Source organism: Parambassis ranga, chromosome 13 (genome assembly GCF_900634625.1).
Source record: "Parambassis ranga chromosome 13, fParRan2.1, whole genome shotgun sequence".
NCBI lineage: Eukaryota > Metazoa > Chordata > Actinopteri > Ambassidae > Parambassis > Parambassis ranga.
This window is the reverse complement of record NC_041033.1, coordinates 19,756,949-19,774,852: the sequence shown is the minus strand read 5'-3', so window position 1 is coordinate 19,774,852 and position 17,904 is coordinate 19,756,949. Positions and strand designations below refer to the sequence as shown.

General features: G+C 43.1%; 2 protein-coding genes across 6 annotated transcripts in view; both read right to left on the bottom strand.

The window, feature by feature from the left end:
• Positions 1–4,061, bottom strand: part of maml2 (mastermind like transcriptional coactivator 2) — a 34,027-nt gene extending 29,966 nt beyond the window's left edge. Inside the window, exon 1 of the mRNA XM_028420154.1 lies at positions 2,798–4,061. Within this exon, the coding sequence (XP_028275955.1) occupies positions 2,798–3,211 (414 nt within the window). The 5' untranslated portion in view covers positions 3,212–4,061. The remainder of the gene's footprint in view (positions 1–2,797) is intronic.
• Positions 4,062–5,875: 1,814 nt separating this feature from the next.
• Positions 5,876–17,904, bottom strand: part of gab2 (GRB2-associated binding protein 2) — a 28,425-nt gene continuing 16,396 nt past the window's right edge. For 2 of the 5 annotated variants that reach the window (XM_028419614.1, XM_028419617.1), the window contains exons 3-10: positions 12,750–12,978; positions 10,173–10,768; positions 9,500–9,597; positions 9,045–9,327; positions 8,813–8,903; positions 8,610–8,712; positions 8,357–8,479; positions 5,876–8,275 (exon numbers count right to left, since the gene is read on the bottom strand). In XM_028419614.1, coding sequence (XP_028275415.1) covers positions 8,132–8,275; positions 8,357–8,479; positions 8,610–8,712; positions 8,813–8,903; positions 9,045–9,327; positions 9,500–9,597; positions 10,173–10,768; positions 12,750–12,978 — 1,667 coding nt within the window. In that variant the 3' untranslated portion in view covers positions 5,876–8,131. Of the gene's footprint in view, positions 8,276–8,356; positions 8,525–8,609; positions 8,713–8,812; positions 8,904–9,044; positions 9,328–9,499; positions 9,598–10,172; positions 10,769–12,749; positions 12,979–17,904 lie in introns of those variants that run through there. The other 3 variants (XM_028419616.1, XM_028419615.1, XM_028419618.1) reach the window with 3 other exon arrangements.

Here is a 17,904-nt window from a genome sequence, read left to right as displayed (position 1 = left end):
TCGACACAGGAGTGCCAAATTCTCCGCAGATCTCCATGCAATTATCAACTTCACAGAACAAATAAAACACGTTTACAGCCCGATAAAAGAAACACTCTTAACCAACTTCCCCACTCACGCTTGTAGGTTTCATTTTTAAGGGAGTGGACACTATGATTGACAGGTTCATGCCATCATAGGTCACTTGCAGAAGACGTCAGACATTTCCAAGATGTCATGAGCTAGCGTCACCAAACTGGGATAAAAATATGCTTTTCAGGAAATCCATGTATGTAGGGTTAGTCCATGTTTATTTACAGTCTGTGCCTCAAAATCCCCAGATTGATCTTTTTGTGGGGGAGATGAGGATAATACATTTCTGCAGCTAGATCTGAAGCATGATTAGTGTTTTATACCACCAGATGACCAGGATGCTTCATCTGTGTGACAAACAGACCAACAAGTGGGTAAAGATAACACATCAGAGCATGAGCATTACGAGCAGTACATGCTGCTCCAGGACTAGTCTTCCCAGATCTGTCACTATAGAACAAGACTGGGGTAATAACAAAATTGTCCCAGTGCACACAGGGCTGTTAATCACCAGGCATCCCTCGCCTACTGCTTTTTCAAGGCCTGTTTGACTTAAAGTAAACATGCGCAGGAAATGTATTCAGTGGCTCTAAACATTTATATGGGGGCCTTGTGGTTCAAACAGTTTCATGGCCAGCAAATCTTTCAAGAAGGTGCTTAGTGAGCCATTTGTAAAACACATGATAATAGGCTGTGACAACGCATGGCATGCTAGCACGCAGCGCGGCTGTAACCATTGTTTGTGGAGCCTTCAGTTTCTGCTCTCGCCACTATCTGTATCGTTGACAGACAGCGGCGAGATGATTGTCGGATGCTGATGTGATGAAACCGAAGGTCTGTACATTGTAATACAGAGCTAATGTTTTCTAAGCCTTACTTGTGTGACCTATTTCTTTTCCATTTACTGAAACAGGTACGAGGAGGGAAAAAATATGAATATGTAAAAAGCTCTTAGCGAGTTCGTGCAGCCATTATAGAAAATCATTTTTCTGAGTCGATAAGTAAGCTCTCATCTCTTCTTTCCAATTTCTCCAATTTCATAAAAGAATATCCGTTGTTAATCTGGCCTCAATGAGCGCTGCTGTTAATTGCAGGCGGCTCTTCCCGGTCCGTCATAATCCATTGTGTTGTTTTGTGTGTACATTTCCACTGCAAATTCCAATGTGAACAGTCAATAACATGCACAGATGTGGCCATTGTGGATGCCATGCTTTTTTTTTTTTTTTTTTTAATTCTGAAGAATGTGAAACTGCTGCAGCACCCCCAGGAAATATCTGACATTTTACACCAGACATGATTAAAAAAATGTAAGTGTGTGTGGCTCCGAGAGTGATTCTACACTTTTTAAATACGCTCTCTGCACTATTTTTCACGCATTACAGGAGATTTCTGCAATGGCTGCTGTTCCTGCTTCACCCAATCATCAGGAGTTGTGAAGAAAAAAAAAAAAACATTAACCTCAGGGTTGATACAAACATGTGCGCCAGGACTTCATTTCCTCCTCACCATCTTGCTGCTCTCATCAGTTTTATATAGAACACTCCAGAGTCAACATCAGTAAAAATAAAACGGTGGATGATAATGATGTTCCCTGACCTCTTTTAGACAGTCAATATAATCCAGGGTGCTGTTGTGTCTTGTCTCCCATCATGTTCCACGACCCCACTGTATATAACAAGCAAATATGTGTGGGGAAAACTGAGAGATAAGCAGTAGATCAGCACTATAAATCACTGAGAATCGACTTTTCTTGTCTCGGAAAATGTCTTGATGAATTAGAGAACAATCATCGCAGCCCCCTTTTTATGGGGTTACTGGAAAAAAAAGTATTACTTTGTTTATTTTTCCATCCAGCATCTAGAAAGGGAACATCTGCGAGCTTTCACCCCCACTGACATTATATTGAAATGTTGCTTGGGAAATAATTCATAGCCTGGATGCTGAACTCCCTCATGCCCAATGAAAGAAAACAACAAAATAAATCTCAAGTCTCACTGGCTGCTCCCTTAACAGATGCCATACAGGAAGTCAGTCCTATCAGCACCACCAGGCACACAGAAAGTTTCCCTATCCTGTCCACCTATACTCTCTACAAAGCTCTGCCTTTTAGAAGGAAAACTACAGCGTACAGTATCAATCAGAAACTTGTTTAGAAAGACGTCATGTGACGTGAGAGGAAACTAAATATTCTGTGCTGGGAAAAAAAAAAAAGAGACAGCAGTGCATATTAAATAGGTTAAACAAGCCACAGAAAGCATCTGCATCCCTCTGTAAGAATCAGCTGCACAGCAGAGAGATGTTGAGTTTGCAGTAAATGCAAAAACGTCTCCATGGCCCAATGACCCCAAAAACCATTTCCTCAGAATGGATTACTTTGCAAACAAGCTTTGCCTTCCAGTTTCAAGGGCCCGACCAACCTTTTAATCAGCAATATCAGCAACCCTGAAGTTCATCAGGCAGGTTTTTAAAACATTCCCTGACTGTTGTGGAGTAATTTTAGAGTTACTCGAAACTTTATCTCTTAAGCTCTCAGCAGATTGCTCAAATGGAGAAAAATATGCTCGCAAGCTCTCTAGTGGAGGACAAGTTTGGAGAACTGCTGTCTCTCTCCAGCCGCCAAATCATCATCATCATCATCACCATCATCATCATCATCATCATGACTGCTGCTGGTGATTATCACTCATTAGCACCAATAACAGTGATGTAAAACGTGAAAACTCACCGCTATGCGTGTAGAAATCTTCTGCTCGCCCGCTGCGCCCTTCTGCTCCCCGTTGGCCCTGCTGTACTCTGGAGGTTGCAGGTTCGATCCCCGGCTGCCCTTCGTCTTGCGGTTCCCAGGTCCTTGCTGGACGATGTTGAGCAGGTGAAGCGTGCTCTCGTGCTCCCGGTCAGAGCTCTCGGCCTGACCTCTCGTGTACCGGTTCTCGCAGGTGGAGTGGTGCCTCCTGCACAGCTCTATGCGGGCGCGTAAACGCTCCACGATGGCGTTGTGCAGCTGTGGGACAGCGGAGCTCCTAGAGTTGGCCACCACCGGCCCGTTACCGACCCCACCACCGGGCATAGCTCCTAAACCGACACCCAACATGGGTACAAATGTCCCTGCAGCAGACTGAGCGGGGGTCGCCTCTCCCATGCCCGCAGGTCCACGGCAAGTTTAAGCGAGACTGAGGTCCACTGAGCTTATTAATGGACCACAGTACGAGACGCCTGGACTCCACTATGATCCCATGTGGAAAATATAAAATCTAAACTGCACGCTGTGATAGGCTGTGTGTTGAAATGTTACACAATTATCTTGTCAATCTGATAAGAAATGATTAAAGCACGACGAGGTCTGTATGAACTGTGTTCCACATGGGCATTAAAAAAGTTCCCAAATTAAATTAGTTACTCCTCGGGGGCGTCAGCTTCTAATTAAAAGTGAAATGATTTACAAAACATGAAAGGCTTTGTGGATCCACAGCTGGAATAAATCCGCTCTTACTCAACCAACTCGACCTCTGCTCACACATAAACAGGCTATATTCAATATGAATCCCGTGGATGATTCAAAACCACAGCACGCACAACTTCAGCTTCACCGATGGAGAGCTACATCCCTGTAGTACTTATCCAACAGTCAAACAGCTCCACTGTACACTGAACGTGAGCTATTAGTCCCAGAATCTACAAACACACACTCACACACACACTCTCACACACACAAAATCCACTAAACTTCAAGACTCACGACATTTTCTGTTTGGAAATTAGTCCGTTCTCGCGCTGTGTGTCTTTGCTTTTCCATCCGGACAAGAAGAAGAAGAAGAAGAAGAAGAAGAATGTGGTTGCGAACAGCCTAACAAGTCAAAACGCAGACAGGCGCAGCGCAGGGAGCACAAACCTGATTGAGATCCGTCTCAAATAGTCCATTGACAATCGTTTGTCCGTGTGGTTCACCGAGGCAATAGCGGAGCTACTATACACACACAGACCCTCATTGTATGAACATTCCTCCTTTGACATGATGGACTCCAAATGGATGAAGAGGAGTCCAGGCGCACCCTCTAGTGGAGAGAAGGGGGAACTGCACTGTAAAGCTTGGAGGGGAAGGATCACATGAGGTTAACACAGATCGTTTGGGGATTCAATCATCAATGGTAATCAATGGTGTCAGGCTTCAATGTTTCTAGAGCCCACTGCAGCAGCAGAAAATATCTCATAATACAAAACCAGGTTGAACTAAAGATCCTAGAAAACTATGAACATCATACATGTTATATAATAACACACTTACCTGCTACTGGCTGCATGCACAGTTTTAAAAGGCTTTAACGTTAAAGGGAGCATTTTAAGATAAACCTTGGATGATGAAACAAATAATATAAAACATTTAACTATAATATATAATAGCCTAATATCATGGTTTAAATCCAGAATGACTACACCCTGCTTACACACTGATGATCATTTCCAGGACCTTTACCTGTTATAGAGTACTTTTATATCACATCATTGGTAGGACCTGGATCCTTCTGCCCCCCAGTGTCATCAGTGAGGAAAGTGGGTTGTCACAGCAGTCTTGACACATTTCTTAATTTAAATCTATCTACAGCAGCTTTCCCATATGTGTACATTAACACATTCTAAGGTGTGGGCCAATCAGTACTGTTTAAATTAATATAAGGGTCAGCTGGTTTCTCAGACTCATAGTGAATGTCTCGTTGTGAACTGCTTTACAGCCACAGAAACAGGATGCTCATTTCTGTAAAGCAGAAGGAAGCTTAGGCACCCAGAGGAAAACCACACAAATGTGAGGAGGACGTGCAAAACTCACCAAGACAGGGAGTCCAAGGGAAAGTTACACACTCACATTACTTACCTTTTTTTAGAGTGAATCAAACGTTCTTTATGCATTGAAGGTTTCTAACAGTCTGTCTCCAACCTGTTGACCAAACATGCTGAAAACACACACTTGTAAAGGACCCACACACACACATGCATCTGATCAGAAAGAACACACAATCAACAATGAAAAGAAGAACAGCTGTGCAGGTGTAGGTGTGTCTGAGGTCCTTCTCAGCCAATCTGATTTTAAGGGTTTAGACGATGAGTATTTTTTAAATTTTGTTCTCATTATAGTAAATGACATCACAACCACTGGGCATTACTGGAAAATGATAAATCATATCACATCGCACAGCCAACAGCATCCATTTTTTTAGTGTGGGCCATGTTGTCTGAGGCACAGCTGCGAGATGTAGTGTGTGGTATGTCCATCTGAAATGCGGTGGAGTATAGAAGCATAGCTTAAAATAGAGAAGTACATCAAAACAAGTGGAACAAGAAGAACCCAGAAGTAAAAGTGCCAATACAGCAATAATATGGAAATACATAAATCAGCAGCAAAATGTAAAGTATCAAAGTAAAATTCCTGCCTGTCTGATAGATTATTATATGTGACATCTTTGATTTAATGGCCTTATTAACAGCTGATATATGTGGAAATTCAGTTTTTAACATGATGCATTTTAAACTCTTATTAAATTCCATTGTGCCAAACTTTAATTTCAAAACAACACAAGCTGTTAAATAATAGCAAACAGTGCAGCACCTCCCCCTGAACTGTAAACTGAATAATGAAATGTAAACAGTCGTGTAAAGTACCTCGTGTACATCAGTACACAGTACTTTCCTCTCTTCTGTACTGTGTACATTGCAGCATCCATTAGAAACATGCGGCTGACTAATGGTTTCGTGGCTGCCAGAAAAAAAAAGTGTTTTGGTTTATATTTAAAGAGGAAGTGTAACACCAAACTTTCACTTCTTGATTTATTCTATGTCCACAGTTTTTAAGTCTACCATAATACAGGAATGACAAAGTTTTGTATTCTCGAGTGTCCCAAATTTAAGTGTACCACATCAGCGTGGCTCCGGCATCACTCCCCCTCTCCTATTGCTTTCAAAGGAAATCAAGACAGTTTGCATACATTGATGTTAGTAGAGTGAAGGTTTTCCTTTTTTTTTTTTTACAATAATCAACTGCAAAACACACAATAAATTAATAAATAAACACACAAGCAATCTGCAAATGCCTTACAGTAGTAGCAATAACAGTGGTTAAAAAAAAAATCTCTACAATCTCTCTACAAGTACAGTACGTCAGCCCAGTGACAGTCTGACAGCAGCAGATCTGAGCAGTGTTATCACTCTGTCCCAGTCAGGCTGTCACTTAACATACTACAACTCACAATCTACCACGACACATACACAGCTCTTCTGCTTACAGCGGCTCTCTCTCTCTATAGATAATAAATTACACATCCACTTCACAGGGAGACAGGCTTTTTTCTTCAGTCTTTTCTTTCCTCTCTCTCATCTCTTTGTTAAAAACCTCAGTTCACCCAGGAATGGTGAAACTGAAACTGCCGGGCCCCTCCCGTCTTATGAATAAGTCATAAAAAAATTCAATTTTGTGGGGATAAAATGCACACCGTAACAAACGTAGCTTAATTCTAGCCCGGCGCTGTCCGTATGATGCATAACACTTGGTTACACGTGTCAGTAAAAATTAAGAAGAATACAAAAAGCTGTAAAAATGGTAGAAAAACATTAAGAAGTAAATCTTAATGGAATAATAATATTAATACCACCTAGCACTGCATGGCCACACTGTTCTTTTATTAACATCAAACAGGGGTTCACCCTTTTTTTTCCAGTGGTTCCAGCCCACAATGAAATACTGGACTCAAGTTGATCTAGAAACCAAGTTTACAAACAATATGGTCCTTCCTTTAATAAAAAATGTGAATCTACAGTCTAAACTGAAAAATTTAAGGCAAATTAAACAAGTTTAGTAAAGAATTTAGTAAACATGTTTTTTTTTATTTATGGCAGGATGCCCTTTGCTCTACAATGATGCTGTAGTGCTTCTTTTTTTGGACTCAGACAAGTCAGCAAGATGCACAGCAAATATGTCTTTCTATTAATAATTTACACACAGGAAGCAATTACTCTTCAGAGACAGAGATGTAGTGTGTGGCACGTCAAAGCCTGAAGACATAAATCAGCTGAATTCTGACAGATAAGATAAATATGCTGCTCTCCACTTCCTAAGCTTGTATTTTATGGTCTCTACACGGAGAGAACATCACAGCTGTAGCTCTCCTAGTCAGTGCACATTTACAATGAAATGATTTAAATATTACCTGAAATGAAGTAGAACCTGTAAAGATATGAGATGTTTCTTCATCTCGTCTGTCTTGTTTGGTTCATTCCGCACATTTGGACGATCCTGACTTTGTACCTGCCTTTGAAATAATTGGGCTGCCATCCATTCTGACAGCTTTTAAATATGGTTCGGGCTCATACTTAATTGAAACTGAGGTAACAGCCATGTACAGTTATCATTAGGGCTTCTGACACAGGCCTTTGCATATTTGTACGGCTATATTTCCCCCCCTCCTTCTGCTCTCCTCTCCTTTTACCAGACATGCACCGCTAAGCTGAAATGATTGCCCGCAGTAAAAATAATCTCTTCAATGCTTCTGCAAGACTCAGCACAAATGATAGATCGAAGTGAAAAGAGAAAGTCAGCCTGCATGCCAAAATTGGAGTGCATCTTGGCATTCCTGAGACCAGTAAGCGTACTCTTTCAGTATATTAATATGTTTATCGACCGGTTAGCCTCTGCTGCGCTTTTAAGCAGCAGCAATTGAGTAAATTACCAACTGTTGCAGAGAGAGAGAGAGACAGACAGGGGTGACTGGGACAGCTTTGATCAAACAATGTATTTATGGGTTGATATTTTCATACACTGTTCTAACAGTCTACAGGAGGAGCTTTGGCAGGGCACTTCACATGTATGGCCTGATATCCTGCATGCTAGCAGTGCACTGCAGTAATAGTCATCACAGAGAGCAGGCAAAGGATAGGTTATGGCTTTTGGCCCAACATTTCTTCTTCTTCTTCTTCTTCTTAAACAAGCTCACACAGAATTCATAGTATTGATAGAAACAATGAATCTGGAGATGCTCGACTTAAGATTAGAATTTCTTGTATACATTAGTCAGTGTCAGGACTTGACTCCTTTAGCAGGCTCAGTAGACTGCCGCACATCAGTCCACTCCTGCATCGTGCTTTGCAGTGCCTGTGTCTTCTCCTTGTCCACTTGCACGTAGTCAACCTTCTCATCGGATGTCACGGAGGACGTGGAGGGCTGTGGAGACGATAGATGAGACAGGCGTGAGACCGTGGACAAATGATAAAGCAGACAGGTCTTACAAAATCATCTGCTTACTTTTCTGTGTGGGCTCGGCGACCCGGGCTGGAAGTCCAGAGCTAGGTAGTCCACGTTGCCGCACTTCCTAGGGGCTGGGCTGCTGGTGCCACTCACGGCTGGGGAGGTAGACGCTGGGTTCTGCTAATGGGACAGGAGGGGAGGTTTCACTCACACAGGGTGCAGTGACTAAGAGCAGCATGCAAACAAGTGGATCATTAAAACAAAGAACACATGTACTCTCCTGATCTTCCCTCCAGCTACTAGGACTTACCATAGCCACATAATTCTCTTCGCTGTCTGCAGAGTCTGTGCTGGTGATGCTTTGTGTAGAGATGGGTCGACAATGCTGGGAGGACATGGAGTTCATGGCAGGCCTGAAGACAAACACACAGGACTTTTGAGTGACCTCAGGGCAGACACAAAACGTGTGTGTGTGTGTGGTTATCTGTGTTGAATGACTGATATGAGACTCACATGGGTCGTGTCCAGGACATGGTGACTGGGCTCTTAAACGGCAGCTCATCAATGATCCCATTGTTCTTTAAATCAAGAGGTGTTGGCTTGGCTGTTGAAAACAACACCACAGACTGTCAACAAAAATCACTGTCTTCCTAAAATCAATTAAGAACAGAGCTGATTTAAAACCAAAAAAAAAAAAAAAGATTGAAAATAATAAAACTTGTGCTCCCATCTGCCAAAAACTCACACTTCCTGTTAGGTTTGAGGTTGCGGTTGATTGGCGGCGGTGTAACATCACTAAGGCGACTGGGCCTGTGACACAAGGAGGCACTGCTCCCCTTGCGGGCAGGTAATGTTGCAGAGAATCCTGGGAAATCAAAGTGATGTGGCCCAGGGCTCATAGGAATGTAGATATTCTTAGGACTGTCAGCCTGGGCAGCGCTGAGTGGCGAGGAGCCAGGATTCATGGGCACATAGTTGTCATCTGAGTTACCGCTGTCGGAGCGAGTCAGAGGGGTTTGGGCTCTCTGCTGTCAAAAGAGGCAGGGGGTGGGGGGTCACATGACTCTTTCAATATCACTACACTCAATACTGCAGAAAAACCGGTAACAGTCCGTTGGAGTAAATATAGTCGGAATGCATTTTCTGTCTCTGCAGCTTATCATTTGGTACTGACAGTATCTAATGGAGAGGGTGACTCACCAGGTAGGAGCCGAACCCATCATTGACAGACTCCACAGACCGGCCCGAGTTGTTGAAATGGATGAGACGATGATGGCTGTTAGTTTCAAAGGAGGAGCCTGTGGAGAAAGCCATGAGGAGAAATCAATATTTACCACTGCTGTAAACTCTAAAAGGGCAAAAAAACAACAACACTCCTCAAGTAAAACAGTAACACACCTACATGAGCTCAATATCGTACAATAATCAAGAACATGTCAAGAAGTAAACTAGTGTTTCTGATGAAACAAACAGAACACAAGTGGCATTTCATTAAACGCTTCACTGGGTTATAATTAGTCTGTTCAGCCCAGGTGTATGAAAAGCCTGTAGCCTCACAAACAAGGGTCACAAGTCAGTTCTCCATCTCTATGGCTATATGAAGCCGGAGCCAGGACTTGGAAGGGAAACAAACACAAGAAGCCATGCATTGTGTCTGCTGGTGCTTTTTTTTTTTAAATTGCTTATCAGCCTGGAACGAGGCATTCTGGAGCAGGCTGTATGGCTTGAATTTCATTAGCGTCTCAACAGAACAGTGTCTGCTAGACTGGGCTCTTTGTTTCTGCTCAGCTGCTAGCAGTAAAGTGAGAGACAGAAAGAGGAAAAGGAGGAAAAAAACTCATGATTAGCTGTTAAAGAAACAAGAGGCAGATACCTCTGTGCAGCTTGATGTTCTCGACAGCAGGGAGAGTATTCCTGCGTGGAATGACAGAAACTGCTGCCGTCATCTCTCCATTCTGGCTCCCCACTGACTGGGGACTCCCCCATTGCCCCTCAGACCCTTGGCTAGGTTTAGGGGGCCTGGGAGGAGGAGCGCAGGAGGATTCAGAACTGGAAGGCGTCAAGGCATTGTGATTCTTATCAAAAGTCCGTGGAATCTGATAGAAGGAGCCGGGTGGCGTGGGAAGGTCGTAATTATCAAGCGATCGCTCGCTGCTGTGCATGGTGGCGAGGGCGTTGCAAGGAGTTTTGAAGGTGTAAACCTCCTCATTCTCAAGATCAGCATCTCCTAGGCTGCTGTGAGTTGGTGCCTCAGAGCTGTAACCCCGTGGAAGGACGTAGCAGGCCTCCTGCGGGGAGTCATCATGCACTGGTAACTGGTGTTTTCCTGGCTTGGGCAGGCTGTAGAAGCCATGCAGCTGAGCGCCCATACCGTTGAGACAGTGTGAAAAACCATAGGAGAGTTTCTGCACCGCAGAGTCGCTCCCCACAAACACATTGCTTCGTGAGGCCTGGGAGAAACTGGCGCTCCTGCAACACAGACAAAGAAACGCACACACAGACACACGTTTTTTTACTGTGGCCACTTTCCAATAGCTTAAACACACACACACACACACACACAGGCTGCATCTCAAACAGCAGGGGTGTCATTTCAGTGTAAGTACCCATATAGCCACTAGGTGGCACTATAGCACTTCAGAGGCAACCCTACTGAAGGTTTCGGCACACATTTAAAGGAGAGCCCACCTCTGCCTGAGCACTTTTATACAGCTCAAACACATGTACTGAGTTTTTAACATTTTCTCGAAAAGCCGTTTTGTTAGGATGTTTTCCGCTTGTTGACAGCGAGAGGTCATCCATGTTAAGAGGGGGAATGCTGTGACTTTCCCAGAGTTTCTCAGCCTCGGTTAAGCACCCTAGGGACATGCCTCATTTATTCTGGCTGCTTTGTAGGGCTTGACCTTGAGTGCCAAGTAGAGCAACCCAACAAGCTTAGACATTTCTAGACAGATAGTTGAGCAGTGGCCTGACTTAGCTGCCCACTGCAATTTCAATGAGACTCAATGAGGCAGCGACGATGATGCTTGTGAGAAACAGAACAACTTGAATAAGAGGACAATGCATCAAAGAAACACAGCTAACACTGACATAACATTTGGTTCTTTCTAACACCATTTCTTTGGATGTCAAACTGCACACTGTGTTTCATCAATTACCCCTGTGCCTCCTCTGACTTTCGATCATCAGTCAATAATCTTGTTCATCACTGTCTTCCATCATTGTGGCTGCATGGGGGGGTTTTCACATAAGATTAATTCATACCACTGGTCATACGGAGGTTCATTGTGAAATGAATCACAGGCTGCCACCAGACGCCTGCATGTCTTATTTAGCCGACTCACGCAGCAGAAGACAGAAATATCTGCATAAAGCTGATGAGATGGATTGTGAGGTTTGATTTCCTGAGCTTCGCAGCCGCCCAACGCAGCAGATTTATGTGCAAATCATGTGGCTGAGAGGGCATTTCTAGCCCGGGTGAATCTAAACCTATAGGAGTGATGAATTGCTGCCTAAACCTCATTGATCATCTACTGTGCTGGCTATCTGCTGAATGGCATCATTATTAAAGCTGCCTTTTTGATTCTTAGGAACAGGCCCAATAGCAGAATGCGGTGAGGTGAATGTTAATGGGAGTGCATTTAATATAGGCGCTTTGTTCCACACTGCTCAACATACTGCTGAGGTAGGCATTTGTGGCAATGTACATACTCAACATATATTCATGCCTCTTGACTGAAGCATATTTATGTATCTCATTCTAAGCGTTTTGTACACATAATATATGAAAAAAAGATCTGAATCCATTATTGAATTTGTAAAATTAATACTGGAAAATAAATGAAAAACTGTGATCTATATTATTTAGCCCCACCTGTGCCTATTGCTTCTCTCTCCTCTGACTTAAAGCTGGTGTGAGAGCATAGGAGAACTGGACTACCAACTTCCTTTGTGTGGAATCTCCTTTAAAACATGCAGTAATTTATAGTTTTTATCACTGTACAGCCAACAGAAGTTCTCAGCGATGCTTGGAACACACTCCTGGCCAAGAAAAACAGTGTGCAGAGGAAAAACTGATGCTGTCTTTCCTTCTACATGATCCTTGCAAAACTAACAGCTAATATAACATCATCAATGCATTGTTCTTCAGACATTGTTTTTCTTGGAATCAAATGAATGTTTGTTTGTTTATTTATATATTTTTTTTCTGCCTCTCCCATATAAAAGATTTCTGCAACATTTTAGACAAGTGACTTGTACGTCTGTTTTCTTTGCGCACACACACACACAAACACACAAACAGGGCGTTTGGATAATTCTTCCCCCCTCTAACAGTAGTTGTAACCCTGAGGGGCTTCTAAGCTGAGGAAGCGCTGTAAACCTGTATGTTGACCTGCATTAACGGAAAACAGGAAACTGACACAGGACGCCCGAGGGTCGTGACCTTTACCGTGCGCTTTCTGTCTTCCTGCTCATGCACTGGTGGAGGAGGAGGTAGTCCTGGGGTGCACTGTTGGACAGGGAGCCGTGGTGTGTGTGGCGCACAGGCACATCAAAGGTGAAGAGCACTGGCTGGCTGGAGTGGATGGGGGCCGAGGACTTGCGTTCACCCGTCAGAGGAGCCATTGAACCGCTGACATCTGCTCCGACGGAACGAGGCATATGGTGCAACCTGCCATCTGCAGACAGAAGAAATTGGAGTCACTGATTACTTAAAGCAAATTTTTTATGTGTTTTCTGCAAACTTGACAGGATACACAATGTTGGAAATCCTGTCTTTCACAGTCTTTGAATTAAAAGATTAGTGTGTAATTCATCTGAAGGCTTAAGGCCTTTACACGACCTTGCCTTGCTTGGTCTTGTAGCTTTCAGTCTGCACTCTAATCAATAGAGAAGAAGGATCTGTCTCGAGGGAGGAGTGCAAACAGTATCCTCCTGCTTTTTGGGGTTGCAGAGTGCAAGCAGTTCAACAGCACATGATCCAAGTTATCCCTCCTTCTTTCTTTTTTTTTTTTTTTATAAACCAGGGTCAATGTTCTTTGTTTGATTTTATTGAGCCGCCCGGCGTTTTTTGCACTGTGGGACTGTGTGAACAACATGGTCCTGCAGCCTTATTGTTTCTGTGTGACATCCTTGATATTTCCATTGAAAGGCTACAAAGAAAAGACAAATCTGAGATGGGGATGCTGGAAATAGACTGGGCAGGGGGCCAAAATGAGGAGGCGCACACGGAGCTGTAGGAGTAGAGAGTGGGCGGCCCACTGATCCATCGACCCATGGAGCTGTGTGCAACACTAGCTGATGTGAGAGGAGAGGGGGAAAAAAAACAGAGCCGCTGCTGAAACTAATCTCTCTCTCTGTCTCTGTCTGTACAAGGTTTTGCATGAGGATATCTCGGACAATTAGATTCTGCACGGACAAATCATATTTTACATTAATTGTTTAATTTATAATGTAGAAACATTAACAATTATAAGCAGCATACACTTATTTCTGAAGCTAGAAACAGCAAATTTGTTTGTTATGACTTCATTTTTTCATGCATTAACCAGTTCTGCACCATCCTCCTCCCTCTTTATCAGACTTAAAGAATGCTATGGGTCAATCTGACCTTTAAGAAGAAGGCGATGTTCTGTGAGTCACAAAAAACACATACAAATTTGGTGTGTGTGATGCATGTGTGCATGCATGTGGGCCAGTTGGAGGGTGGGAGTATTCCGGTCCAGTCCAGTGTGCTGAATGAGGTCACATCCATGCCCGAGGGAAAAAAAAAAAAAAAACGGCTCTGCTGTGGGGTCTCTAGGCCAGTGGACACCAGTGAGATGCCCAGTCCCACAGCCACACAGGCAGGGGACTCCCCCAACACTCCCTTCAATGATCCTCAATCACACCATTGTTCAGAGTGATTCCACTCTCCCCAGGCTGGTGAGGCATCATCTCCTTTCTCCACAAAAAGCTTTGTAAAAGCTTTCATCCAGTGCGGCGAGTACTCGGCCCACTAATATGGGTAGATATATTGATTGGTTGCTGAAACACAGTCACTCCCCCCCTCTTGTCGGAGGGCACGGCTGCGTTAAAAAGCTCAACGACTTTAACACAGAGGAGACAAATTTCAACTAAAATGCAGCCTTGTTTTTTTTCCTATATGCTTTAAGAGATTTTTGATTAACTGCATCTAACGACTGGCAGAATCAGAACATGATGAAAGATGGACGGTCCAGCCGCGTGATGGAACAGCCTACATGGCTCATCACTGACACTAATGGGCCTGATGATGTATGTTGCCACTGGGAAGCAATCCCATCGACTCAACAGAACCACAACAACAGAAACGGAGAAAACAGCAGAAAATAAAAAACACGGTAACTTCCCCTCAGATGCTCCTGATAACAATCATTTCACTGGTCAATGTGCAGGGACGCTCAGTATTCTCCAATTATTATTATTATTAACCAATGTAAAAAAAAGTTATTTATGACATCACAGAATAAAAAGAAAGCAGGGGTGGTGGGGGCATTAGACATTAGACTCATAACTCTTAATTATATTTAAGAGTTATGAGTCTAATGTCGTTACCAGAAGCTGTTTTTCACTTCTAACTCCAAGATCAAACAACAGTTGAAAGAGACAAAGTGTTCCTTCCATGACATTCCTCAGCTTGAAACTAACATCAGACTATCACCAGCGATGCATTAAAGGAACTCTTCTTTGGCTGGTGAGTGACACATGGCTATTCTGGGTCAAAGAGCTCCTAAGTTCATGAGCAATTTTCCAATTATGTTCCATAATACATCACCTACTGTCTCATTGGCTCTGAGGTCTTAATCTAATAGAAGCTGGATGCTGGTCTCAAGAGGCCAAAATTAGAACCATGCTGGATCACTCACGACAAGAACGTCTTTGTAGGGTGCTCATTTCCTCCCAGTACAGCCAGAATTAGATGGAGGACATACGATAATTGAATCTGAAATCATACGCAAAAATAGAAAACACCACTGACCTGTTGAACTGAAAGGAGGAGGAAGCACTTGAGTTTTCGATGGTCCGCGAGAGATAACCATCTAAGGTACACTCTGTAAACCTGTCTTTAATTTAAGTACTACAAAATGCAATTTCCTTAATGGGTTTCATTAGAGATTGCACTTACAAAATACAGCCTCAGGGCTCACACAGCTACAATGAGTGTTGCAAATTAGCCTCGGTGGTGTCAGGGCTCTTCAGGGTGGCCTGCTGATGGAGGAGGCCATCTTGTGACACAAGGGTCACACATTAGCTTTGATGTTAAACTGCCGTGAATAAAGACCTCTACCTTTTCCAACCTGAAAAATGAGCCTAACAACCAGAGCATTTTCACTGCTGATCGTATGAATTATTTGTTATCCTTAATGTTTCTGTCTGTAAAACAACAGTGTGTGTCCCAGGAGGCACATATATATATATATAGTAGGGTCCATTTGCATGTGTGGTTAGCAGGGGGTTGGGTTCTTTTCATGGGTCTGACATAACTGGATAAAGAAGATGTAAGGCTGTCTCCGGAGATTTGCTGACAGTGAGGAGGGCTGTTAGATCTGAGGGAGCGTGACACTCCACAGGACGGAGGCAAAATGGCGTCCTTGTACTTCAGTTCTCCTTTAAAGACAGCTTACAAGAGAATTAAGACACAGAAGCTTTCCCTGATCACATCACTCCATGTGCCAGCTCTCCAGCATCACATGAGCACCATCAGCACCACCACCATCACCTGACCACACCGCGACATCAGCCTGCCTCAAAACACTGGATCTTTTTAAGGCCAATGAATTACGGAGTAGATTCTAAATTTAAATCTGACCTCCTTTCTGCAGGGCGATGCAGAGATAAATCCTGCTTTGGGTGGTTTGACAAAATAATGACTTACCTGGAAAGGAGTGTGCCGCAGTCTGCAGCAGAGCATGTGATATCACACTGTCAACAGACTGATGCTAATGTAAAGACGAAAAAGGACTTCCTGAAGACAGACTGAGACAAAAAATATATATATATATATAGATGATGTCACAGCAGCTTGGGGCAGGTTTATGTGTTGCATCCTTTTTGACAGACGTTGCAGATACGGCCGCCATCCTAGAGAACAATGACCTTTTTACCATGAAGCGTGCAGGTTCCTCTTAGACCGCCGTCAGTCAAATATCACACGAAACGACTGGTTCTTGTTTATGAATGAGTAAATGGGGAAGTTTGCCGCAGACTGCGGTACTTCAGCATTTTTATCAATTCAAAAAGTGGGAACTCAAAAGTCAAGATCACTTGTTTTATTTACATTAATTTTGACTTCATAACTGGGTTGAGAATGGAATATAATATATATTTATATTTTTTCTGTCCCTTTTTTTAAAAAACCTGCTGTTGGAAAAGCTGCTTCGTCACCCTTACCAACGGTTTAACTGAAAAACAACACTGACGTCTTTTCTTTTCTAAGGGACAGAAAGGAAAACAACCGGGAAAAAGAAATGGAGGACTGCTGACAAGTAAAAACCTCATCCCTTGTCTCTGAGTTCAAACAGCCGGCAGAGAGCAGAACAAAGCCTGTGATTGACGAGACGATGTTCCATTCATTAGATTGTGCTCGGGGGTGGATCTCCCTGGGTGCAGACACACGCCACACACCCAGCCATAAGCATCTGATAACAACAGTGCTAACACCCATCAACAGATCAGCCAGAAAAACACAGTGCATGTCACTGTGAGGATTTCTCTTTCAAACTCTTACTGGATGTACAAAAACGCACAGGGTAGGGACACTGCAGATGCTGTTGAAGTCTCAGCCTTCTTCTGTGATGTTTGTGTTGATGCATCTGTCTGCACTGTATTCTCTCAAGTCTATGGTTTTGTATTGTGGGATCTATGGCAGCAGCAGCAGCAGCAACAGAAAACTGTCCTCAGACAGCTCAGTGGCAGCAGAAACCTGACCTCCCAGTGCCATGGAGTCTCATTATTTCAACAAAAATCAATGCAGATGAAGGGCACTTTGGGCAGGGGGGAAAAGCAGCTGTGCATTTACAGAGAGAGAGAGAGAGAGAGCAAGAAGCCAAATTAGATCGAACATGAGTTGTATTTATTTAATATTAAGTGTGTATATATGTCTATACTTTATAAGCATCTATGGGCTCTACTCTTACATCTCTGACTAACAATAGTGCAAAGTTAGTTAAAGTCTCTCTCTCTGTTCTCATCTAATAACTTCAGTGGTGTTTCAGTGGCACAAAGACTCACACAAATCTAAATGTATTTAGGAAAAATTCACTTTTTGAGGTTGTCAGGGCCACCAGGAGTCCTGGTTCACCACTAGACCTTCAAAAAGCTGCAGGGATTTCACATTTTCTGAGGCTTTATAGAACCGTAGAACCATTTTCCACTGTGGACAAATGTAGCTTATTACCTGAATGCATTACAGGTAAATGTCAAAATATGATTCTACAATTTTCTTTTTGCAAATCAAATTAAAGAGTGGGTATAAAATCTGCACTATTCAAGACATAAGATTTATTTTGTGCAGGCAGCTTCAAAAAAGGTCAGCTACCTTTTTTAAAGAGATTTCAAAGCAGTCTTTCAGGTCCTGGAATAAG